General features: G+C 36.6%; 3 protein-coding genes across 5 annotated transcripts; 2 read left to right on the top strand and 1 right to left on the bottom strand.

Moving 5' to 3' along the window:
• The first annotated feature begins 577 nt into the window (after positions 1-577).
• Positions 578-5706, top strand: LOC140824931 (probable inactive receptor-like protein kinase At3g56050). 3 transcript variants are annotated; one of them, XM_073186405.1, is made up of 10 exons: positions 578-832; positions 1003-1238; positions 1351-1489; positions 2112-2183; positions 2270-2413; positions 2506-2646; positions 3101-3555; positions 3638-3828; positions 4038-4170; positions 4952-5706. In XM_073186405.1, exons 2-10 carry the CDS (start codon positions 1136-1138, stop codon positions 5512-5514), a joined length of 1941 nt encoding a protein of 646 aa, XP_073042506.1. In that variant the 5' UTR covers positions 578-832; positions 1003-1135; the 3' UTR covers positions 5515-5706. The 3 variants fall into 3 exon arrangements, with proteins under 3 accessions (XP_073042506.1, XP_073042505.1, XP_073042507.1); XM_073186404.1 differs by having other exon boundaries at positions 578-838; XM_073186406.1 differs by lacking the exons at positions 2112-2183; positions 2270-2413; positions 2506-2646 and having other exon boundaries at positions 578-1238.
• Positions 5707-6345: 639 nt separating this feature from the next.
• LOC140824915 (UTP--glucose-1-phosphate uridylyltransferase 3, chloroplastic-like) lies at positions 6346-24801 on the top strand. Its single transcript, XM_073186403.1, has 2 exons — positions 6346-6963; positions 24584-24801. Exons 1-2 carry the CDS (start codon positions 6500-6502, stop codon positions 24633-24635), a joined length of 516 nt encoding a protein of 171 aa, XP_073042504.1. The 5' UTR covers positions 6346-6499; the 3' UTR covers positions 24636-24801.
• On the bottom strand, positions 22404-24587 carry LOC140824899 (U-box domain-containing protein 1-like). The gene has a single exon (XM_073186402.1). It carries the CDS (start codon positions 24477-24479, stop codon positions 22404-22406), a length of 2076 nt encoding a protein of 691 aa, XP_073042503.1. The 5' UTR covers positions 24480-24587.
• Positions 24802-25660: the final 859 nt, after the last annotated feature.

Below are 25660 nucleotides of genomic sequence, written 5' to 3'. Positions count from 1 at the left end.
AAAATATAATTAAAAAAGACAATTAAATATATTCATTTTTATGATTTTAAATATTTTTCCAGACTTTTTAAAGTTCAGTAAGATCTGGCCATTCCCCTTGCATGTGTCCACAACTTCAATATGTAAAGGATTATTTCGAGGGAATTAAGTTGAAGGATAAGAAGTTGTAAAGCACAAAAAACGACGACAAAGTCCCCATCCGTTAAATTGTCCACTCTTCGTTTCTTACTCAGTCAACATCAACATTCAACTGTGAGCCCAATGTAAAAATAATATAATATAATTTATTTATACGAATATAAACAAATATTATTTTTATACTTAAAATATTATTTTGTATTATGAATATCGATAAAATTGATTTGTATTATAAGGACAGATTCGTGAAATCATCTCACTTTCTCTTATTTTATAATACAGTACAATCTACTAGTTAACTTGTATTTCTTTTATTTATTTCCAGATATAGGAGAATCGGAATTATTTATTTATTCACTAAAATTTTTCTTTCATTCTTTTTTCTTTTCTGAAAAAAACTATATAATGAACATCAGTTGTTTTTTCACGCAACTACATTCAAGATTCATGCTATACAATCGCCAATAAAATATACTTCGGTTTTATGAATGATCATCGGTTAGAATCAGCAGTTGAAAAGTCACACGCCGGCGGGGTATCTTAAAAAAGTCATCGAAAATTTTGAAAAAATAAACGCATTTGGCTTCACGAATATACATGAAATTCAGAGAATGTGCAGTTCTGAAACAACCTTGTGGTATTTGGGTTTCAGTTTGCTGGGATTTTTGAGGTCAAATGAAGGCCATTTTGTGAGGTTTTAGTACGTAATATGTGTGACTAGAACGCGGTTTCAAGAAACAGTCTTTGTTATATATTTTGTGCATTATCAAGCAAGAACACTTTTTTCAGACCTTTATCTCTTTCTTAACTTTTCAAATTTCTTCCTTTTTGTTTATTCACAACTTTCTGGTTGCTTTGCGTTAGTGGGCTGGACTGAGTCGACGAGGTTTTTGAGAAGATGATTTTCAAGAAATTGGTTCTGTTGCCTTTTCTTGGTATAGGGATCAGCACGTTTTGTTGGAAAAAAATTTGTGGTTTTTAGTTAGTTTTTTATGCAATGGAAGAGCTATGGAGATCTCGAAGTTGTCTCATGTCGGCATTAGCTATTGGCTGTCTGTATCTGCTGAACTTATGCTTTTGCTGCTCTCTCAATGATGAAGGTTACTTAAATTTTACTTCGTTTAAATTTTCTTGAATTTTTTGGTAGCTTTGATGTGTAGAAGTAGTAATCAGAGCTTGACTTTGAGTTCTTAATTTTATTGGTGTTATTAGGTTTGGCCCTGCTAAGGGTCAAAGAGAAGGTGTTTAGTGATCCATATGGGGCTCTGTCAAATTGGAAAGATGAAGTTGGAGTGGAGAATCCATGTTCTTGGGTTGGAGTTGGATGCTCTGAAGGATATGTTGTGGTTTTGTAAGTTTAATGGTTTCCAAATTGATTGTTCTTCTTTTTGCTAATTTAGAATAGATAATGCGAAATCATGCTGTTCTGTACGAACTTATGGGCAAGCTCTGCTTAGAGGTTCTTTGTTGTGTTGCAGTTTTAAGCCATGACAATTGTTGTCCAGAGAATTATCACATTCTCGTGTAAAATTAGAGATCAATTCATGGTACGAGGGCTTCTAGAAAATGTTGTTTGTTTAATTGTCAATTTTTGGTAACTTGGCACTTTCCTTGGCAAGCGTACAAACAGACTGATGACCTTGGTGGAGTTCATGCCATTGAGTTGTCATATATTATATTCGGCTCTCCTTAGATATGACTTTAGTAAATGGTCACAAACTTCAATCCAGTATTTTTACCTTTGCTCACATTGTTCTTATCAATGAATAGATCCGTGCTTTTTTTTTTTTTTAAAAAAAGAAAAAAATCATTTTGTGGCATCAATCATGAGATTTAATATTACAAACATTACCTGATGGTTTCAGATTCATAATTCAAGGTTCAACCGTTTGATTTATTAGGTGATACTGTTTTGTATGCAAACGTAATCATACAAACTGGAAACTGAAATTTTGCAATCCTATTATCTGCAGAAACCTGAAAGATCTGTGTCTAAATGGTACTCTGGCACCAGATATAGGGAACCTCGTTCATGTGAAATCTATGTAAGACACAGTTATTGATTTTTATCTGGTCTTGTCCAAATTATTTTTTCATGAATTGTTTATAACTGCTTTTTTTTTTTTTGCAGAATTTTAAGCAACAATTCGTTTTCTGGTGTCGTCCCCAAAGAGCTTGCAAGTTTGAAACGATTGGAGTTTTTAGACCTCAGATATAATAACTTCAGTGGACATCTTCCTTGCAATCCTCACAACAAATTCTCGATAGGATTTCTGTAAGTGCACGGCCAAACTAGCTCTATCTTTATCTAAAACACTTTTTTTTTTATCATGACTCGTGATATTGTTTGATTTTTCATTATTTTAGTTTAGTGGACAACAACGAGTTCCTTGAAAAAATGCAACCCAATATTTATGGACTTCAAAAGTTATCTGAAGGTCAATTACAGGACGACCTTTTAACCACTGCTGTGCAGACAGTATCATGCAATGGTCTGCTAATCTCATGGTAAATTCGCGTTGAATTTTTTCACTTTGTTTTTTCATCTAGGCTAGTTATTGTTATTCTAAATATTAAGTTTATGCATTTATATGGTTTTCTGGAGAAGAAGTTAGATAACATAAAAACTTCCAATGGAGCAAATTAATAATTTCTGTGCTTGTATACAGACCTATATTTTGATTCAATGTTTTTGAGTAGATTGTTGCAAAAAGCCCTGTCTTACATTCGTGTTTCTTGACGGTCAGATATCCTGGATTTTCTCCCTTTCTAGTGCATTGCCCTTCTCAGCGATTCACAATTTTGGTTTTGGGGATGCTTTTGAGCTGTTTCATTTATTGTAGTATAAAAACTGTGGAGGGGTGGGGCGGGTAAGGTGTCCATGTTTCAATCTTGATCGGTACCCAAAGCTTTTCTTACTCATTTCAAGGACCAAGGTCATGATCATCATTATCTTTAACAGGAAGTCAGAGGAAGCGAAAGATCTGTCAGGGCGAAAATTATTACAAATTCCTTCCAGACGTACACCGGCCTTGAGAGTTATTTTCCGATCTCCACCTCCACAAGAATTTGGAAGCATTCAAGTACCTCCTCCCCCTCATCATTCTCAGTCCCCGCCGAATCTAGCTCCATCTCCACCTCCATCTCCTGCAGTAGTTGTACCATCCCCGTCACCTTCTCCTGATATACATATTTCTCCACCTTCATTGGCCACCCCTGAAGAAGAACCTAGTACATCGAGTCAAAATTCCTTGACGAAGAGCCATCTAGGTGTGGTACTGTTAGCATCCATTGGAGGTCCTTTGTTGATTCTTTTGTTGGTCGGCGGCATCTTATTTTTCCATTTCAACAAGATGGCTACTGTAAATCCTTGGAGAACAGGATTAAGTGGACAACTTCAGAAGGCATTTGTGACTGGTAACTTTTATTTTTTACTGTTACACTTGGACATTGGCTTTACTCTATAATTGTACATAACACTATCTTTGGTGTTTTTTAGGTGTCCCAAAGCTTAAAAGATCTGAACTTGTGGCTGCCTGTGAAGATTTCAGCAATGTTATTGGTTCTTCATCGGTTTGTAATCTATACAAGGGTACATTATCTAATGGAGTAGAAATTGCAGTCGTTTCTACTGTGGTGGCATCTGCAAAGGAATGGTCAAATAGTCTGGAATCCAACTTTAGGAAAAAGGTAACTTTGCGACGACTGATTCTGAGAATCTGTTGGTTTCTAAATTTTTCGATCTTTTAGTAATCAGGGACCATTGGAAACTACTAACTAGTGTCATACCGAGCTTACTGTATGGAAACATATTATCAAAAATTAAGGCTTAATATATTAGTTGCCACTTGGGCTTATTTCCTTTTCCTCTAAATAACATGATCCGCTGTTCTTTGCAGATTGGCACTTTATCGAAAGTGAATCACAAAAATTTTGTTTGCCTACTTGGATATTGTGTGGAAGAGGAGCCTTTCACAAGAATGATGGTCTTTGAATATGCCCCCAATGGAACTCTTTTTGAGCATTTACACAGTATGTATTTAAATTTCTTTCTTAAATTCGTGCGATTACGTTTGCACCCATTTTTCCTAGTGTCATATTGGTCTAGATTATGAAGTTTGCAACTAACTGATTCTATTTTATGATGATTTCCATGGTTTCATATGTTTGAGCCTATCTGCTCATGATAAGATAATATGTTGGGGAAAAATTTAGACAACGGCTAATAGTTAACAGACTTGTAGTGTTTTAAAAGGCCCCGTCTATCGTTGGACGGTCGTCCACCACCTCTATTTTTAGAAAGACGATGACTCTTAACACTTTTAAAAAAAATCGACTTCCTAATCAATATTCATCAAGGCGGCTGCCTAATCTAATGTATAAATTTTTTTTTCCTTTAATTTTTACTTTTTTTAAAAAATATTGTTAGGTATAGTTTTCGATCAATTTGTATTGGGTAAAAAGAAGGAATATGCCATTAATTTTGAGTTTGAATCCGATATAGATGAATTATTAGATAAATATAAGATGAATAAGAAGAATTAGATATTTAGATAAAAAAAAAACCGTCTAAGTGCTGGGCGGTGGTCGCCCACCTACCACTTTGTAGAACACCGATAGTCGAATCAGGGTACTTTTTGCATTTGTGAAGCCTTAGTATTTTGAAAATTTTGCATGTGGGGCATTGGTACTGCTCTTATCTCATTGGGTCTGCTCGCAGTGCTATTCTTGATTAAGTAGCTACTACCTGAAGCAATATGTTCTCTTTCAAACCTCATTCCATAAAATGATCCAATTCTTGTGGATTTTTCAGTTAGAGAAGCAGAGCACTTGGACTGGGCTACTCGACTGAGAATAGCAATGGGTGTTGCGTACTGTCTCGAGCACATGCACCAATTGACACATCCATTAGCCCACAGAAACTTGACATCATCATCCGTGTATCTAACCGAAGATTATGCTGGCAAAGTGTCCGACTTTATCTACCAAAATGAAGGAAATTTAGACAAGATTGAACCCAATACACAAAGTAATGTCTACAGTTTTGGTGTCGTATTATTTGAAATGATGACTGGTAGGCTGCCATACTCAGTTGGTGGTGATTCACTCGAGAACTGGGCATCAGATTATCTCCGAGTTCAAGCTCTACGAGAAGTTGTCGATCCAACTTTAAGAACTTATCATGAAGAGCAACTTCAAGTCATTGGAAATGTGATCAAAATGTGTACTAATCCAGAACCTAGGCGAAGACCGTCTATGCAAGAAGTGTGCATGATGTTGAGGGAGGTAACGGAGATTGGACCAGATGGAGCGGTACCGAAAATTTCGCCTCTTTGGTGGGCAGAGCTTGAGATTCTGTCAACTGAGGCTAATTGAATTTGTGAAGTGGTTTCCCAGGGGTTTTCTGGAATGTAAAGGAGATGTTCTTGGTGTTTCTCGGTGATGATGAAGGTGGAAAGTGTATGTAAATGATTTAGGTGGGAAATGTTTAGTAAATTTTGATGTTTCTATGTTACTTTTGTTTTTTTAAAACAAAATTAATTATAATATTAAAACACGTGACATTGAAATTAATTGTTAAACGACGTAGTTTGATATATATGATAGGATAAACATGTGATATATAATATAAAATTAAGTTAAAGATAAATAAAATGAATGATATTATATTTAATGTTTGGTATGATTTTAGTAAGAGCGATTAAATTTATATATTAGATTGTAATGACAAAATTAACATTATCATAATAAGTTTTATAATTTCAAAGTCGTTGTTTGATTTCATATTTTTTATCTGTTTATGTGCCGACAGTGTTTACATGATTTATTTATTTTTACCTAATTTTATATATTATATTATATAAATATGATAATTGAGCTTTTTCCTCGTAAAAAAGATATGGCAAAAACTTGTGTGAGACGGTCTCACGGGTCAAATTTTGTGAGACGGATCTTTATTTGGGTAATCCATGAAATAGTATTGCTTTTTATGCTAAGAGTACTACTTTTTTTGGTGAATATGAGTAGGGTTGACCCGTTTCACAGATTGATATCCGTGAGACGGTCTCACATGAGACCTACTCAAAAGATATTTTATGATTGTATAAAATTATTTATAACATGTCCATTATAATATCATGGATTTTAAAAAAAGATACAAAAAATTGGATAATATCATGTATACAAAAAATAGGATATTATCATGGGAGCGTGGCACCGCTCCTACACAATCGTACCTTGAAGTTCAAGCCTTCTTGCTCTCTGTTCTTCCTCGGAAACCCATGCCACACCTCTATATCTTTGAATTATTCGTCTTCTTCAATATTTTCGTTGAATCATTGTGTGCCCAGTCACGGATTAAATGCGTCGGCGTCACGTGCGCTTCGACGGTTCCGGTGGATTGCGCGCCACATGCGCCGGGCTGAAGGAAATCGCGAGGCTCAAAGCGCTTAGGAAAGACATGGTCGGTTGCAGGACGTTTGGGGAGAAACTGAAGGTGGGGAACTCGGACTCTAGGGTTGAGTTCTTCAAATCGCGGGGGAATAAATTTTCTGGGGTGGGTTTGAGTAGATTTCAGTTGTATTTGCTGAAATTTGTGGTGGCAGCTGGTCAGGAGCATGTGTTGAGTGAGTTCGGTGGCGAGTGTGAATTGGAGACGAGTTCAGTTAGGAAAGCCCCTTATCCGTTGGCGGAGATGATTGAGAATTGGGATGTGAATGACCGTGGTAAAGGTGAAGAAGGTCTGAAAGAGGAAGAGACAGTGACTTTGGAGTCACCGCTGAAGTTGCTTGGAGAAGTTGAGCAGTTTTATGACTGCATTGTTGGGTTAGTATTGATGATTTTTAACCTTGTATGTTGCTCTTTTATGCTTAATGTTTATCTGTTGGTTAATATATATATATATATCATCAATATTGTCAAAAATAGTAATTTCCTGTTAAAATATCATTTCTAAAAATAGAAAGATTTATCATCAATATTGACGTACGTGCACTGCAATAAATGACTGTTTCAATTATTGTCTGCATTGATTATATCAATTCATTTAATTCAATTTCGAATTTAATTAATTTTTATATTAATTCAAATGTAATTTATATATTATATGTTTTAAATTTTTTTACTTAAATTAAAACTAAACTATATTGAAAAATAAACTATATTAAAATTTGCATTAATTATATCAATTAGTTTAAGTAAAAACTGTATAAATAAATTTAAAATAAAATGATTGCAATGTTCAGTATCACTCATGAGGTAAATCATCCAAAAATAGTTTTTGCTATTTTAAATAATTTACTGTCCAAATTACTTACTAAAAAGAAATACAATATTTAATTAGTTTATTTAAATTTTTCTAAAAATAAAATTGGTTGAGTGTTAAAAATCTATATATATATATATATATATATATATAAGTAGAGTTGTTGCTAAATTTAGTAAGTTCCCGCCTAAATGACATTCTAAAAAATGAAATAAACGAAAAATGTGGTAATATATATTATAATAAATGTCTAAATATATTTAATTCATTATTAAAACTTTATATTAATGTATGTATGTATAACTGCTTGAAAATTGAATCTCTCTTAGGAATTACAAACCAATGTGGAAGTAATGCATGTCATAAAGTGTTTATTCCAAGAATGTCATTGACGTCTTCTTATCTAAGGCTTCCTTTTAAATTTCAACAAAGATAGTTCAGTATTCTTTGATTGTATTATATTCAATGATAATCAACAAAAGTCAGTGCAATCATTGTCTCATATAGGACTTTTTTTAAATAACCCTGTTTTTAGTCATGGTCAGTCATACGTTGCTGTATCTAGAGTTATGAATTCTAAGAGTCTAAAAATTTTGATATGTACTGATAGCAACGCGAAAAATTCAACGACAAATGTTATATTTAAGGAAGTTTTTCAAAATTTGTAATTTCTTTTTGTTTTCTAATTGTATGATATATAATCCATTTAGTTTATTTGTATTTTAATTTAGATTATTTATTGAAATTAAAACCACATTAAAAGTTTGTATCATGTTTATCCTTTTATTTTGTTACAATTATTGTTTTCTACATGGTACATAAATTTATATGTGAATACAATATAATTGATAAACACGTTATGTCATTCATTGTCTAATACAAGCGTGATATTAATTTTCAGCCAAAATACAAAAATGGCTCTTTTATTCAGTATTTCATTGTTAAGATCTATATGTATATGAAAACAATAAACATTTCACTTTGATAAAAAGTCACGTTATAGAGAAAGTAAATAAATTATCATATATATTAATTTTAATAATCAATTAGATAAAATAATTGTCCGTGCATCGCACGGGTGAAAAACTAGTTTGTTGAATGCTCGGCCTTTCTTGAATTTGTGTCTAAAGGCTATAATTTTTTGAAAAGCCAACCGCTAATGTATTCCTGAATGTTGTTTGTGTTTTTAACTTGCTAATGTTATTTTTACATGGATTTGTGGTTTTAATTAAATTTATGGACACCCGGTTACGAATTGATGCTTCTCGGACTTTTAAAAAACGCAACTCGTATTAAAGTATCCCATTCATGTGCTAATATCACCTAAGCACGTGCTTTCAGTTTCCAGATGGCTGAAGTGAATCACTTCCTTTTATGGTGGTTGGATTATTTCTGATGATTTATTTTAGGTCTTCTGAGTGGTTACAGAGTACATGTCACATGTTTGTTTGAATGCTCTGTCCTCGTTCCAGCAGTAAAGTGCTTTGGCCATTGTCTTATTTAGAGGGGCATGATTTGTTTTTTTTTTTTGATAGGAAACATATATTTTATTTAATTATAAAAGTCCATTACATTGGAAGCTGAAGAGTTTTCCGCAAAATAAAAGAGAGTACAACAATCAAATTAAAACGTTACAAACTTCCAATCCCTGACCACATCTGAAATAGCTAGATGACCTAGTTCTTTGATATTTCTTGTCGACTGTGCCACCCTGAATTTCAGCAATTCCCAAACTTTTTCCTCCGAGTTAGACGAGTCATTGAAAATTCTGTTGTTTCTCTCGAGCCATATTGTCCAAAACGTGAAATGAACGACCGTATACCAGAAAGTATTCACGATAGCCCCTTTTCGAAATCCCGGATCTATGATAAACATATCTTTGGCCCTCCTCGGAAAAATCCAAAAGAATCTCAACTCTTGCATCACCTTTGTAAGGAATTGTTGTTGTGCAGAAAATAAATATAAAAACATTATTATAATGTGTGTATCAGAAGTTAGTGTTGTGTCCAGTGTTGTCAACACTGTACGCAACACGGCAGCGGAAGTTAAGTATTTAACACACAAATATAACTTTAATAAATTAACACCAGATTTAAATTATGCACAAGTACGAATACTTGTGCGATGCCTCATGGCAAAAAATTCACTAGAAAAATTATGTAAATCGTTTACACCAAAACAATACTAGTGAGAAAACAAAACCAAATTCCTTGACACTCCAAGGATTAAAAATGCATCAAAATAAACCACATAAAAACTAGATGCATAAAATAAAAACGTATTGCTTAAAACAAACACAACCACTCTTCGTCCAACACTCTGCGTCAGTGTTGTCTCCGAGTGTTGGCAACACCAATCGGCAACACAGAAAATCTGTGAATCAATCACTCAAACACTTCACACGAAAATCTCCAATACTGAACTTGTGTGTTCAGAAAATGCTCCAGCAGCTTTCTGCGTTGCAAAGTGATCAATCGATCACACGAAAACTTCTCATCAAAAATAGGCTCGGCTTTCGTATATTCTTCTATGTAAGAACTCCTCTGCCGACCTTCCCGAAGACTCCCAAAAACTCCAGCAGCTTCTCTTCACAACAAAGTGATCCACAATCACACAAAACTTCAGCACCTACACAATAAAGTGACAACCCGATCACATAAAAATGTAGAGCAAATATATGTTGGACTTTTGTAATTTCTTCTATGTGAAAAGCTTCCTAGTCCAACTCTCTCCTCTCCAAAAACCCCACTGTACGGCTGCAAGGGTATCCATATTTATATCAATAGTTTGACCTAAAATTTATTCCATAAAAGTGTCCTACAAAATATGGAAACAAGATTTTCATTAGATAAAAAACACTTTCAAATAAAGATAAAATATCTTGGAGATACAAATCATATTAAAAACAAATACTATAATATCTATAGATAAATAAAGCAAGATCTCATAGTCTACAAATAAGTAAACCAAGATATTATCATTTAAATTAAATCAAGCAAGATTTAATAATCTAGAAAGGCAAAATCATAAATTGATAATATCAATTTAGCAAAATAATAAAGGAATAAAATATTCCTTTCAACCTTAATCCAAATGTTTCTCGAGAAAGAACAATGCACCAATAAATGATCCTGATCTTCTTCGTGGTTTTGACATAAGCAGTACCACTGTGGCCGTAAAGCACATGATGGCCATCGCCTTTGCACTGAATCAGAGGTCTGTAGCTTGCCCAGAGCGACAATCCACGAGAAAATTTGAATTTTTTGTGGGATAGGAACTTTCCAAATATGGTTATATGGGTGGAAAACAGGAAAGTTATGGAAAGGAAAGAATGACTCGTAAAAAGAGTGGACTGAGAACAGACCCGAAGAATCTCCCAACCACACCCTACTATCCTCCGAACCCAACTCGATACTGACCGAATGAAGGACATCCATTAAATTAACCAAACTCCCCCCCAACTCTATGTCATTAAGGTGTCTCCTAAAACGCACGTCCCAATGATAATTACGACTGTCTCCTAACTCAAAAACCTCAATAAAATTACGAATTGGTTTATTGATGACGGTGCAAATCAAAAACAAAGAAGGAAATCGATCTTTGAAACAATGACCCCCTCCCCCCCCCCAAACATCCTCCCAAAACCTAATGAAATTACCCCCTTCTCAAAACCAACCCACTTAACAGTTGAATTGCTGGGAAAGAACGAGAAATAAATTTCCAAGGACTTCTAGAAGTCGTGTTTCTGGCTGACGCGTGTTTTCACTACCGCAAGTATACGGTGTCAAGTTTTAGTACTGGTTTGAGTACAGATATCGATCCCACGAAGAGTAATTATTTAAAATTGTATATTAATTACCGTAATTGACATAGCTCACTTTATTTAGACAAATCATTTAGACAAATCAAATAGTTGGTTTAAAATCAAGTCAAATAAAATAACAATTCCTGTAATTCTAGCACGCAGTAGAAATTCAATGAGTAAATAAATCTAGAAATATGATTTCGTCGAGTCTCCCCTATGCTAAATTAGCATTGATTAACATTTATTTAAATCACACCATATTTATTAACCAAGAAGTCACAATATTTTCTATTCCCTCTGTCGAGTGATAAATAGAACTGTATTACCTATTACCGATTTTAATATGTCTATTTAAAATCATGTAACACGTAATAAATGCACACAAGGTTCTGTTATGGATTTGCCAAAGTTATACGTCTTTTGCACGCTATAAACATCTGACAATGCGATTTCCCGTGTCCTAATTTCGATCACCTCTCTCGAGTGTTAGATCTCAATTATTAGATCAGTCGAATTATGGCCAGTCATCCAAAAGCATTAAAGACAAGAAATCACAAATAAACACGATGAATTAAATCAATGAAAATTCAAAACGTCAATACATAGGTTCGACCTCAACTACGTCAATCTCTAGAAAATAAAATTAGTTCATACTCGCATTTTAAATCAATACAAAACCTGTTTGTAATCATTAAAAACGTAAAAGTAAAGAAACCGAATTAAGAACGTGTTGGCGAGAGAAGAAAGTGCGTCTCCGTGTCCGGATCCAAATTAGTTCATACTCGAATTTAAATCAATACAAAACCTGTTTGTAATCATTAAAAACGTAAAAGTAAAGAAACCGAATTAAGAACGTGTTGGCGAGAGAAGAAAGTGCGTCTCCGTGTCCGGATCCAAATTAGTTCATACTTGAATTTAAATCAATACAAAACCTGTTTGTAATCATTAAAAACGTAAAAGTAAAGAAACCGAATTAAGAACGTGTTGGCGAGAGAAGAAAGTGCGTCTCCGTGTCCGGATCCAACGTCTTTTTTCTCTGTTTTTCGCGCTCCGTCGTTGGCTCTCGCTTTTCCTTTGCACTCTCTGATGGCGGCTGCGTGTAAAATTTCGGAACCTCTTAAAAAAATCCACGCGAAAACCTATTTAATTCCGAAAGGTTATATGCGCGCCCTAAGACGGCGCATATGCGCGCCTATTTCTGTATCGGGAGCCTTCTTGCGCGCGCATATGCGCGCCATGCGCGGAGCCTTCTGCCTGGGTCGCGCATGTGCGCGCCTTGAGAGGCGCATGTGCGCCGAGTCCACTGCCTATAGCGCGTATGTGCGCGAAAATGAATCGCGCATCTGCGCGGATGGTCTTTGCCGATACCCTGTATACTCGGCTCTTGCTTTTCTCACACTTCTTCTCATAAGCGCCATTTTAACTCGTTTTCTCGCACATGTCGTAGCCGCACCTAAATTCCTGCAATCACACCGAAAAACAACAAAAGCGCGTAATTCCGCCCTAAAAGACTAACAATCTATGCGAAGTGTAGGGATAATTTAAGTGCACATAATGCACTTATCAAATCCCCCCAAACTTAGACTTTTGCTAGTCCCGAGCAAAATAAAATAAAACATTAACTAGACTAAACACATCCTAAAGAAATAAATAACTAAACTAACAAGAATTGTGGAATAAAAGGATAACCACTAGCCTCAGAGATTACAGTTTCCATGATTTTGAATCAAATACATGCTACATTACTCACAGTTCACGTGCGTATGTGTTTTGCTATTCTCGTTTACCCAAACCAAATGCCAAAATAAGTTCATAACTTTTTCTTTTTCATAAAATTCTGGACTCCTCGACACACATGTAATTAGCAAAACCATTGAAGCACACATTCACCTTCACAAATCAACAGGACTTAAAAGGATAACGACTGGCTGAACAGAATGGTAACTTGAAGATAGTAATTAACCAAACAGAATCCAATATCATGAGATGTGCACATGTACACAATCAAATTCTATGTCTATCGACGGCATTTTTCAAGTGTCCATAGGCTTAACTTTGGCAACTCTTCTCCACTAGTATATTGGGTACGTGTGACTTGGTTAGTAGGTCTTTTAAGCTTATAACGTTAGGCTATGGCTAGTGGCTACAAATGAAGGTAGGGAATCAAAAGTGAGAGAAAACAAACCAATTTATTTTTCAACACGCGTCTCCTTCCTTTTGTTTCACTTCCACTTGCCTTGCCACCACATATTCACTATTTTGTCCTATTTTACACATCACATGTCATACTCTTTTCCTCTTGATTCAACTTTTTCTTTCTCCCCCCCTTTTTTTTCAACCTCTCTCTCTTTATTTGTTTTCTTTCTTTTCATAGAGAGGCATTTCTTTCTTTTCATCTTTTTTTTTTCTTTCTTTTCTTTTTGTCGATGATCTTCTTATACGCACACAAGGGCGAAGAACTTTTGTGGTGATACACAGGTTCGTTTTCTCTCAGTTTTCGGTAGATACTAGTGTATATGCTCAAAAGTTGGTAGTTGACGTAGGAGTTTAGAATTGATACGAATGGGTCCATCCGATTTTCATTAAGCTCAAACATGGGACACTAGGGTATCTTATGATGTTATGGGTAAGCTTGAAAGGCTCAAACGTTCCAAAAATCGCCTAAATCATCCCTAAATCACACAGTACTCGTATCTCGCCTCGAAGAGTGCCAAACCAAGTTTTAGACTACTTTCAATTTACCAATCAACAGACGCAGACAGATCATGTTTTCGGGTATTCAAACAGAACAAATCACATCTCATTCTCATTTAGGCTCAAAGGGCTAACAAATGACAATTTTTTCAAGGAAAACAAGCCCAACATATTTCAAAGATTGCCAGAATCATTTTTGTGTTAGTGAACATGCAACTCAATAACAAGTAATCAACATGCAGGTTTTGGAGTCCATTCATACATTCAAGTCACAAATCACATGAACACTCTCTTGACATCGGGTGTATCAACAATCATAGCAATCGTGAATTAATATGTAAACGGTTAAGTAAAGATAGCATGCATTTGGATTCGTAAGCAAGGAACAACATGAATTTCGGGTCAACTCTCATCATTGTTTGGTTATTACCTTAATCCAACAATTCTAAAAAAAAATTTTAACGACTAAGAAAACATAAAGACTAAATTAAGTAGTTTTTTTTTTTGAAATAAATAAATGAACATCAAAATCAAACACTAAAGCATCAAATAAACTCAAATCACCCCCCCAAACTTAAAATATGCATTGTCCTCAATGTGTAAACAAGAAAGAACGGGACAATCATACCTCCCACGACGAGCGTCAGTGCTCGCCGTCATCATCATCAACATCTTCGTCCATGTGCTGTGGTGGAGCCTGTGGAGGAGGTCCTGGATACTGCGGTGGCCATGTAGGTGGCTGGGGAAACATGGGATCCTCTGGACCTATAGGTGGGAACCGCTGAGCAAGCACGGAGGTGAAGTCCATCATGAATCCCATGAAATGGTCGGTGCGGTACTGAAGTGAATCTAGCACCTGGCGCTGCTCAACTAGTAACTGCCTCTGATCCTTCATCTCATTCTCTAGTCGCCTCAATCTGTCTCCCCTGCGCTGTCGGGCTCCCTCAGGTGGCGGTGGTGGTGGAAGCTGTGCCTGTGGCAGGTTCTCGTCATCTGAATCATCGGGAGGCATATAGGGAGCAACGATGGGAGCCTTCGGCTTAAGCACTTGCTCATCAGGCGACCAGGAGACGCCGGCCTGTCTGCATAGTTCGGTAACAATGTGAGGGCATGGAAGGGCGACCGTGGCTAATCCTGTGCCGGCTCTCATGATCGATCAATATATTATTCTTCCCAAATTAACAGATTTGCCCATCAAAATAGCAAAGACAAGCGCAACTTTGTCTTTGGTTACATCGTGGTAATGCGAGGATGGGAGAACCCGAGCCAACACGAACGATGTCCACGCACTAGCATTAGAGTTCATCTCGGATTTCTTCAGCGAGATTGGACCACTCGAGCTCATTTTCCATACGGCGCCTGCCTGACACACGGTCCGAATGACCTCTGAATAATCAACCCCATCTTATAAGAATTCACTATACTCGTCTTCTTCAAGGCTTGACATCTGATAGATCATATTTATCGTCTGAGAATCAAACGATACCAACTTACCTCGCACCAGTACCTTTGACTCGTCATGCCGTATCCGCAGATTGGCATAGAACTCTCGCACGACAGAAATCACAGCGTCTAGAGGAGGTTGAGCAAATTCAACCCATTGTCTTCTTTCCAGTTCACGCTTAATATTACCACGTATTGGTGATAAATTAAATCCCCTCTCTGGGATGATAGACCGAGTCATCGAGCTCTCATACACCTGTTGGGCCTCTTCGTTCCAAAATCTGTGAGAATCGAAGCTTGAAGAGGACGAGGCACCCTTTTTTGACCTCTTTTTCGGCGCCATATCAACTCAATAATCCAATGTCACAATCAACACCAACTAAATTTAACAATTGAAGATCAAAAAATCCGGTGAGTACACCCCAATCTACGTAGCAATTACAATCTCACAAAATCACTGAATCCGGTTAACAATACAACATGCGCCACTCAAGGTGAAAAGAGCTGATGGACAGTGCGCCCCGCGCACATGCGCGACGTATTTGCGCGCACATTCGCGATATTGGCCGAGGCGCATATGCGCCACTTCGAGCGCGCACATGCGCGAAATTTACAGAGAGATGCGCCAATCCGGGCGCACATATGCGCCACGTTCCAGTATGCCGGGCAGTAGCATACGCGCATATGCGCTGCTTCAAGGCGCGCATATGCGCGTGACCCAGTATAAAAAAAAAGCAGCAGATCGCGAATCTCTTAGCAAAAGCCCTCACGCCGCCGCTCTTTTTCAAAAGCCCTCACTCCGCCGCTCTTTTTCAAAAGCCCTCACGCCGCCGCTCTTCCTCAGAACGCCGCCACCGCTCTTCTACCGAAAGCCGACCGCCCACACTCCGATTTCTGGTAACTCTCTCGTGAAGTCAAAGGTTTATTTCGAAATTTTTTCAAATCTTGAGAATAGTTGAGAATTGGTGTTCGATTTTTAGAGGAACTTCTGTTATTGTGACATGGGTACTTCGTATTGTGTTATAATAGTTTGTGCTTGGGGCGTATATTGTGTTGCTAACCGGATTATGTGGTTGGTGAGATTATAATTGCTACGCATATTGGGGTGTGATTACCAGATTTTTAGCTCTTCAATTGTTGAATTTAGTCGGTGTTGGTTGCAATATTTGAGTATTGAGTTGATATGGCGCCGAAAAAGAAGTCAAAAAAGGGTGCCTCTTCCTCTTCAAGCTTCGATTCTCACAGGTTTTGGAACGAGGAGGCCCAACAAGTGTATGAGAGCTCAATGACTCGGTCGATTATCCCAGAGAGGGGATTTAATTTATCAACAATACGTGGTTTTATTAGGCGTGAACTGGAAAGAAGGCAATGGGTTGAATTTGCTCAACCTCTTATAGATGCTGTGATTTCTGTTGTGCGAGAGTTCTATGCCAATCTGCGGATACGGCATGACGAGTCCAAAGTACTGGTGCGAGGTAAATTGGTATCGTTTGATTCTCAGACGATAAATATGATCTATCAGATGCCAAGCCTCGAAGAAGATGAGTACAGTGCATTCTTAGAAGATGGGGTTGATTATTCAGAGGTCATTCGGACCGTGTGTCAGGCAGGCGCCGTATGGAGAATGAGCTCGAGTGATCCAATCTCGCTGAAGAAATCCGAGATGAATCCTAATGCAAGTGCGTGGACATCGTTCGTGTTGGCTCGGGTTCTCCCATCCTCGCATTACCACGATGTAACCAAAGACAAAGTTGCGCTTGTCTTTGCTATTTTGATGGGCAAATCTGTTAACTTGGGAAGAATAATATATGGATCGATCATGAGAGCCGGCACGGGATTAGCCACGGTCGCTCTTCCATGCCCTCACATTGTTACCGAACTATGCAGACAGGCCGGCGTTTCCTGGTCGCCTGATGAGCCAGTGCTTAAGCCGAAGGCTCCCATCGTTGTTTCCTATAGGCCCTCTGATGATCCAGATGATGAGGACCTGCCACAGGCACAGCAACCACCACCCCCACCACCTGAGGGAGCCCGACAGCGCAGGGGATACTGATTGAGGCGACTAGAGAATGAGATGCAGGATCAGAGGCAGTTACTAGTTGAGCAGCGCCAGATGCTAGATTCACTTCAGTACCGCACCGACCATTTCATGGGATTCATGATGGACTTCACCTCCGTGCTTGCTCAGCGGTTCCCACCTATAGGTTCATAGGATCCCATGTTTCCCTAGCCACCTGCTTGGCCACCACAGTATCCAGGACCTCCTCCACAGGCCCCACCCCAGCACATGGATGAGGATGATGATGATGATGACGGCGAGCACTGACGCTCGTCGTGTGAGGTATGCTTGTCCCGTTTCTTTCTTGTTTATACATTGAGGACAATGCATATTTTAAGTTTGGGGGGGTGATTTGATTATTTGATCTGTGTTGATTTGTTGCTTTAGTGTTTGATTTTGATGTTTACTTATTTATAAAAAAAAATTAATTTAGTCTTTATGCTTTTCGTAGTCGTTAATTTTTTTTTATTAGATTTGTGGAATTAAGGTAATAACCAAATAATGATGAGAGTTGACCCGAAATTCTTGTTGTTCCATGATTACGAATCTGAATGCATGCTATCCTTACTTAACCGTTTACACATTAATTCACGATTGCTATGATTGTTGATACACCCGATGTCGAGAGAGTGTTCATGTAGTTTGTGATTTGAAATGAATGAATGGACTCCAAAACCTGCATGTTGATTACTTGTTGTTGAGTTACATGTTCACTAACACAAAAATGATTCAGGCAATCTTTGATTTATGTTGGGCCTGTTTTTCCTTGAATAATTTGTCAATTGTTAGCCCTTTTGATCCTGAATGAGAATGAGATGTGTGATTTGTTCTGTTTGAATACCCGAAAACATGGTCTGTCTGTGTTTATTGATTGGTAAATTGAAAGTTGTCTAGAACTTGGTTTGGCACTCTTCGAGGCGAGATACGGGTATTGTGTGACTTAGGGATGCTTTAGGCGATTTTTGAAACGTTTGAGCCTTTCAAGCTTACCCATAACATCATATTATACCCTAGTGTCCATGTTTGAGCTTAATGAAAATCAGATGGAGTGTGCCAAGGCACACAAAAGCCCCCATTCGTATCAATTCTAAACTCCTACGTCAACAACCAACTTTTGAGCATATACACTAGTACCTACCGAAAATTGAGAGAAAACAAATCTTTTTATCCCTATAAAAGTTTTTTTTTCTTTTCTCCCTCGTGTATATATATGAAAAAAAGAAAGAAAAGAAAGAAAGAAATAAAACAAAAAGAAGTTGAAGAAAGAACATATGAGTTTGACGTGTTGATGTGAAAAAAAAAAAAGAAAAAGGAGAGACACAATGGTAAAGATGTTGTGATGATCCAATGGGAGGGGAAACATGAAAAATGGGAGATTGGTGTTGGACAATAAATTGATTTGTTTCTCTCACTTTTGATTCCTTATCTTCATTTGTAGCCATTAGTCGTAGCCTAACGTTATAAGCTTAAAAGACCTATTAACCGAGTCACACATACCCAATATACTAGTGGAGAAGAGTTGTCAAAGTTAAGCCTATGGACACTTGAAAAATGCCGTCGATAGACACAGAATTTGATTGTGTACATGTGCGCATCTCATGTATGGGATTTTATTTGGTTAATTGTTGTCTTCATAATACCACTTTGTTTAGCCAAATGTTACCGTATAAGTCATGTTGATTTGAAAAGGTAAATGTGTGTCTCAATGATTTTGCTAATTACATGTGTGTCGAAGAGTCGAAAATTTTATGAGATGAAAAATTTATGAACTTATCTTGACTTCTGGAGTGGGTAAACGAGAATAGCAGAACACACACGCACGTGAATTGTGAGTAATGTCGCGTGTTTTCACTACCGCAAGTATACGGTGTCAAGTTTTAATACTGGTTTGAGTACAGATATCGATCCCACGAAGAGTAAATATTTAAAATTGTATATTAAGTACCGTAATTGACATAGCTCGACTTTATTTAGACAAATCAAATAGTTGGTTTAAAATCAAGTCAAATTAAATAACAATTCATGTAATTCTAGCACGCAGTCGAAATTCAATGAGTAAATAAATCTAGAGATATAATTTCGTCGAGTCTAATTAACATTGACTAACATTTAATTAAATCACATCAAATTTATTAACCAAGAACTCACAATATTTTTTATTCCCTCTGTCGAGTGATAAATAGAACTGTATTACCTATTACCGATTTTGATATGTCTATTCAAAATCATGTAACACGTAATAAATGCACACAAGGTTCTGTTATGGATTTGCCAAAGTTATACGTCTTTTGCACGCTATAAACATCTGACAATGCAATTTCCCCTGTCCTAATTTCGATCACCTCTCTCGATGGCCAGTAATCCAAAAGCATTAAAGGCAAGAAATCACAAATAAACACGATGAATTAAATCAATGAAAATTCAAAACGTCAATACATAGGTTCGACCTCGACTACGTCAATCTCTAGAAAATAAAATTAGTTCATACTCGAATTTAAATCAATACAAAACCTGTTTGTAATCATGAAAAACGTAAAAGTAAAGAAACCGAATTAAGAACGTGTTGGCGAGAGAAGAAAATGCGTCTCCGTGTCCGGATCCAAATTAGTTCATACTCGAATTTAAATCAATACAAAACCTGTTTGTAATCATTAAAAACGTAAAAGTATCGCGTGTTTTCACTACCGCAAGTATACGGTGCCAAGTTTTAGTACTGGTTTGAGTACAGATATCGATCCCACGAAGAGTAAATATTTAAAATTGTATATTAAGTACCGTAATTGACATAGCTCGACTTTATTTAGACAAATCAAATAGTTGGTTTAAAATCAAGTCAAATTAAATAACAATTCCTGTAATTCTAGCACGCAGTAGAAATTCAATGAGTAAATAAATCTAGAGATATGATTTCGTCGAGTCTCCACTATGTTAAATTAACATTGACTAACATTTAATTAAATCACACCATATTTATTAACCAAGAACTCGCAATATTTTCTATTCCCTCTGTCGAGTGATAAATAGAACTGTATTACCTATTATCGATTTTGATATGTCTATTCAAAATCATGTAACACGTAATAAATGCACACAAGGTTCTGTTATGGATTTGTCAAAGTTATACGTCTTTTGCACGCTATAAACATCTGAAAATGCGATTTCCCCTGTCCTAATTTCGATCACCTCTCTCGAGTGTTAGATCTCAATTATTAGATCAGTCGAATTATGGCCAGTAATCCAAAAGCATTAAAGACAAGAAATCACAAATAAACACGATGAATTAAATCAATGAAAATTCAAAACGTCAATACATAGGTTCGACCTCGACTACGTCAATCTCTAGAAATAAAATTAGTTCATACTCGAATTTAAAGCAATACAAAACCTGTTTGTAATCATTAAAAACGTAAAAGTAAAGAAACCGAATTAAGAACTTGTTGGCGAGAGAAGAAAGTGTGTCTCCGTGTCCGGATCCAAATTAGTTCATACTCGAATTTAAATCAATACAAAACCTGTTTGTAATCATTAAAAACGTAAAAGTAAAGAAACCGAATTAAGAACGTGTTGGCGAGAGAAGAAAGTGCGTCTCCGTGTCCGGATCCAAATTAGTTCATACTCGAATTTAAATCAATACAAAACATGTTTGTAATCATTTCTGCTTATATGTAAATGTTGCTTCTAACCGATGTTGGTGAAAGAGAACTTCAATCACCATTAATGTTACTACTGGAACTTATTTATAATTGATTAGAGCCTAAAGCATGATGGTTCTTTTGGCGTGAGACACTTAATAGGAAGAAACGGTTGCATTTCTCACACTAGAAACGTGAAGAATTATTAATAAACCTTGATGGGGAAACCTATGGCCCATGTGAAATGGAAAGTCTATAGCCATACTGCATATATATTAGTTTATATTTTTACCATACAAGGTTGCAGTTTCCGGATTGTCTTGCAGTTAATTAACCATATCTATATGTTGGTTGGATGTTTGGTGTCACAATTTTTTACCCTCATAAGCATCTCATCATACGAGATGAGCAATACGAAGTTGCAGTACACGGTGTATAGTAAATACTAAATAGTATTTACTATCAAAGGAGATGAGCAATGTAATAATACTGGTTCATAGTGGAATTGTACTTATTGCATGAGTAGCACAAAGGACCAATCTCCAGTGGATAGTGTTGTCTTTTCCATTATTGAGCAGCAAGGAGTACTGGTTAACATTTTTAAGCTAATACGTCAAAAAAATATTATGTGGTGATTTCAATATTCTTGGGCAAATGGCGTAGAAGTGTAATGTAGGATCTTGTGGACCTGTTCTCACACTAGAGAAATAGAGAATGACCGAAGCACATATCATCATTCTTCCGGATGGTGGTGAAAGATGAAGAGAAAGTGAGAAACAATGTGAGAACTAATAAAAAAAGAGAGGAAATAATACGAAGTAAGACCTGAAGTGTGAAGACTCGAATCATCAAAATAAGAAGGTAATAAGAAAAAAAACAAGGCAAATATCAAATAGATTAATCAAGTTCAAATTAGATGATAAAATAGAAACATGAAAATCAGATATTTAATCGAACAGAGAAGTAGGAAAATTTAAAAAATGAAAAATATATGGAACAATTCAAAAATCAAACAAATAAAAGACTGGAGAAATTAAACTGTTATTTGAAATGATAGGTAAAATGTCAAATAATAGTTATTGAATAATTTATGAAAAAATTATGTATGTACATTGATTTGCAAATTTACGACAAATATTCATAGTGCACTCAGGTTTGAAGACTTTAATATCATGTTTATTTAAATTTCTTCAGTAGAAGAGCTAAAGTACAAATTCAAGAAACTAGTCCTTCAAACCTGTGTACGTTTTGATTTGGCAAGTGTTGTACAAAGAATTGCTGAGGATATTATTTGATATGTATTATGCTCTATTAAAATCAACGCCGTTTTCAATAATGTACAAATTGCCCTAAACATGTTATTGGGTGTCATCCAAGAGGATTTGTAATCTGAGTGCAGTGTCTGTTTAGGATTCTAAGCAGAGCATCGGCCTTTCGTCTAGCTTTTAGTGACCCTTCAGCAGCCAAGGTTTGAAGAGAGGGAATGCTGTGCGGGTTTATTAATAGTCTTTGAGCGACATCCTCTCCTCCATCCTTACAGAGCCCCAGGAGTAATGTTATTGAGTTCTCCTTTCCATTTGAAGATCCAAATCTCATAAGATCGATAAGTAAAGGCACCAACACCCTGCTCTTCCTTATCTCTTCAAGTCCTTCAGTGCAACCCAAAAGAAGGGCGAGCACTGCTAAGACGTCATCTGTGATTCCTGCTTTATCATCTATCAATAGGTTTATAAGCAATGGAACTGCTCCTGCCAGTATAACCTTTGCTCTGTTGACATTAAAAAGTGCAAGATTGAACAGTGCTGTTGCTGCATCCCTTTTACCGGATGTAGTTCCTTCTCCCAGGAGCCCCACCAGAGCTGGAATTGCTCTTGGATGAGAACCAATTGTTATCTTGTGTTCATCTATTATAGTCAGGCTGAAGATTGTTGCTGCTGCGTTTTCTTTTGCCTCCATTGTTTTCCCTGAGTATAGGACGTCTACTATGTTATCGATTGAACCAGCTGCCATGATCAATATCTTGTTGTTCTCGTATATGGAAAGGTTAAGTAAGGCTGTAATGGCATTTTCCTGGATTCTGGAGTCCTGAGACCCTAGCAACGTCACCAGAAATGGAATGGATCCAGCCTCGGCAATGATTCGTCGATTATCCATTCCAGTTTTTGCTAGTAATCGAATCTCATAAGCGGCCTGCCTTTGGATGTCTGCTGATCCTGTCGCTAATTTCCCTACTAAAAATTCGGCTGTCATTTTAACTGCATCTACCGCAGCTTTAGTTGCCGAAATGTGATCAATGGTTGCCTCACTTGATCTTCTCTTGTTACTGGTTTGATCTGTATTTGAAGAGGAAGGAGTAGATTTCTGAGGGATGTTGTTCTCCAGGCACCATTGGTGTATCAAACTTTTTAACGCGTAATTTGGTATGAGTGCCATGTGGATCAACCTTTGCCCACTTTTCGGGCATGTATGATGCCCTGAATTTATCCATTGGGCTATTGAATTCCGATCATAAGTATGCCCTGATGCCACAGTGACAGGATCATTCATCAACTCGAGTGAAATTGGGCAACGGTATTCATCAGGTATGCTGAACAACATGGAATGAGAATATGATAGATCATTTTGATTATTCGATGGCATTTTCCGCTTTTTTACATCCTCTTGAGTCTTCGGATGTTCATCCTCATTGAAAATCGCAATTTTTGTGATTGAAAGCAAAGCAATAATGTTGTTCATATTGGAAACTACAATCAGCCCACCTGTGCCTGCTTGCTTCTCAGCTTCTGCAATTAGTTTGGAAATCTCGTCTTTATATTCCAAAGGACTTCTCAGACCAACGCTGCTCAGAATTTCACCAGTTCTTCTGAAGTCAACAAATCCTTTGTCCTTTCTATTTCTTTCTTTGTAGGTGATGACCAGTTGAAGAAGCTCATCTCTTCTTTGAATCTCCCCAGGGTCGACGAATAATTGAACCCGTTTTGCTTGTTTGTGAAGAAGTTCAACTTGCTCTCTGGTATCCGATGTCAAGTTAAGCAAGCTAAGAGGTAATATATCGAGGGCACTTCCCATGTCTCTTACTAAAGCATAAAACTGATTCGAGATGCGTTCCGTTTGCATGAGATTCCACATAACACTACCTTCCCTGCAACTTTCCATCAAAACTTTCACTCTTTGAAAGACATAATTAAGCTCCGCAAGGCACAAGATAGAAGATGGTGGAAGTGGCCTATCGATTTCTTGAATCTCTTCAAAAAGTGAAGAAAGCAGCCTGATCCTTCTGACCATTGTTGTGATGTTTTTCATCTGCACGAAAGGGATAGTCTCGATCAATGCAACTTCATTGGAAACGCAAATCAAAGACTCCAGCAATTCGCCTGCTGGTAGAAACCCCGTGGAAACCATCGAACGAGGAGTGACATCAACCATGGCTTCGCACGGATCCATATTTTTCTTTTGTCATATATTTACTTTGACAAATCTTCGATCAGTTGGCTGATCAAGATTAAAATAATAATCGAATGGATTGTTGACCCTTTCTTTTTGTACAGTTGTGTAAATGACAAGAAGACGGCTCCTCGAAAGCGACATTCGAAGTCTTGAACTGCTGCCATTCGGAGGGCGTACCGGCCTGCCGGGTTAGTCGTATTCCCTTACAAGATCTAGCCACTCTTTGGTCATACATGAAATATTTTTTGTTGACTTAGTGGTATGTAAGAATTTTTATTTATTATTATTATTATTATTTATTGATATCCCTAAGTCCTCTCATACCAACTCTCGACATGTTTCTTGCTTTCCATTATTTGGAAATCCTAGTTTTATTCATTGGATTTTTTTTAGAAAAGATTAGTTACAATTGAATCTCAAAATCGAGACATCGTTTCAAATTTAAGATTTTGGTTCTAGATGAACTACAAATCAATGATTACATTAAACTTGCTTTTAATTAAATCGGGTTGATTTTGTTGGAACAATTTAATTTTATGAAAAGTTAATTGTTTTAATGCACTCAATTATAATGGTAAGCCCTTGATTTTTTTATTTTTTTTATTTTTTTAAAAAAGTAATTATTTTCATATAATCCAACGACATCGTCGATTATAGCGTGAAATAATCAATTACGACTAATTACAACAACCTACTAACTACTAGAATATAAAACCACGTCACACATGACCGACCACCTTGCAATTTCCCTTCGGTTTGGCGTTTCTTTCTTACTGGGAATATCTTGATGTTCATAAATTTTGTTGTTTCATGTAAAAAAACATGTCATGTGCAATTAAATTTCGATTACGTGATGGGAAAGACTACGTGAGAATTATCCAATTTTCTGTCTCTCGACAAACCGAGCCCTCCATTTTTACTTCTCCGAATCATCAAAAACATGTTTAATAGTTTTTGGTAAAACAGTAAACTGTCGACTCAATTAGCATAGAGATTTCGAACAATTTTTATATTATATAGTATCTTTAGGTTCGAAAAATAATATTCAACATCTTTTAATCATTTCGCATTTGATTTCAGTTGATATTACCACGAACAAACCCTAACGGGCTGTATGGATGGTTTATAGCATTATAAAAGACATGATAGTAATCATCTTTGAAAAATATCAATTTTTT

Source organism: Primulina eburnea, chromosome 1 (genome assembly GCF_022965805.1).
Source record: "Primulina eburnea isolate SZY01 chromosome 1, ASM2296580v1, whole genome shotgun sequence".
Taxonomy (NCBI): domain Eukaryota; kingdom Viridiplantae; phylum Streptophyta; class Magnoliopsida; order Lamiales; family Gesneriaceae; genus Primulina; species Primulina eburnea.
This window is presented reverse-complemented; position numbering and strand designations above follow the sequence as displayed.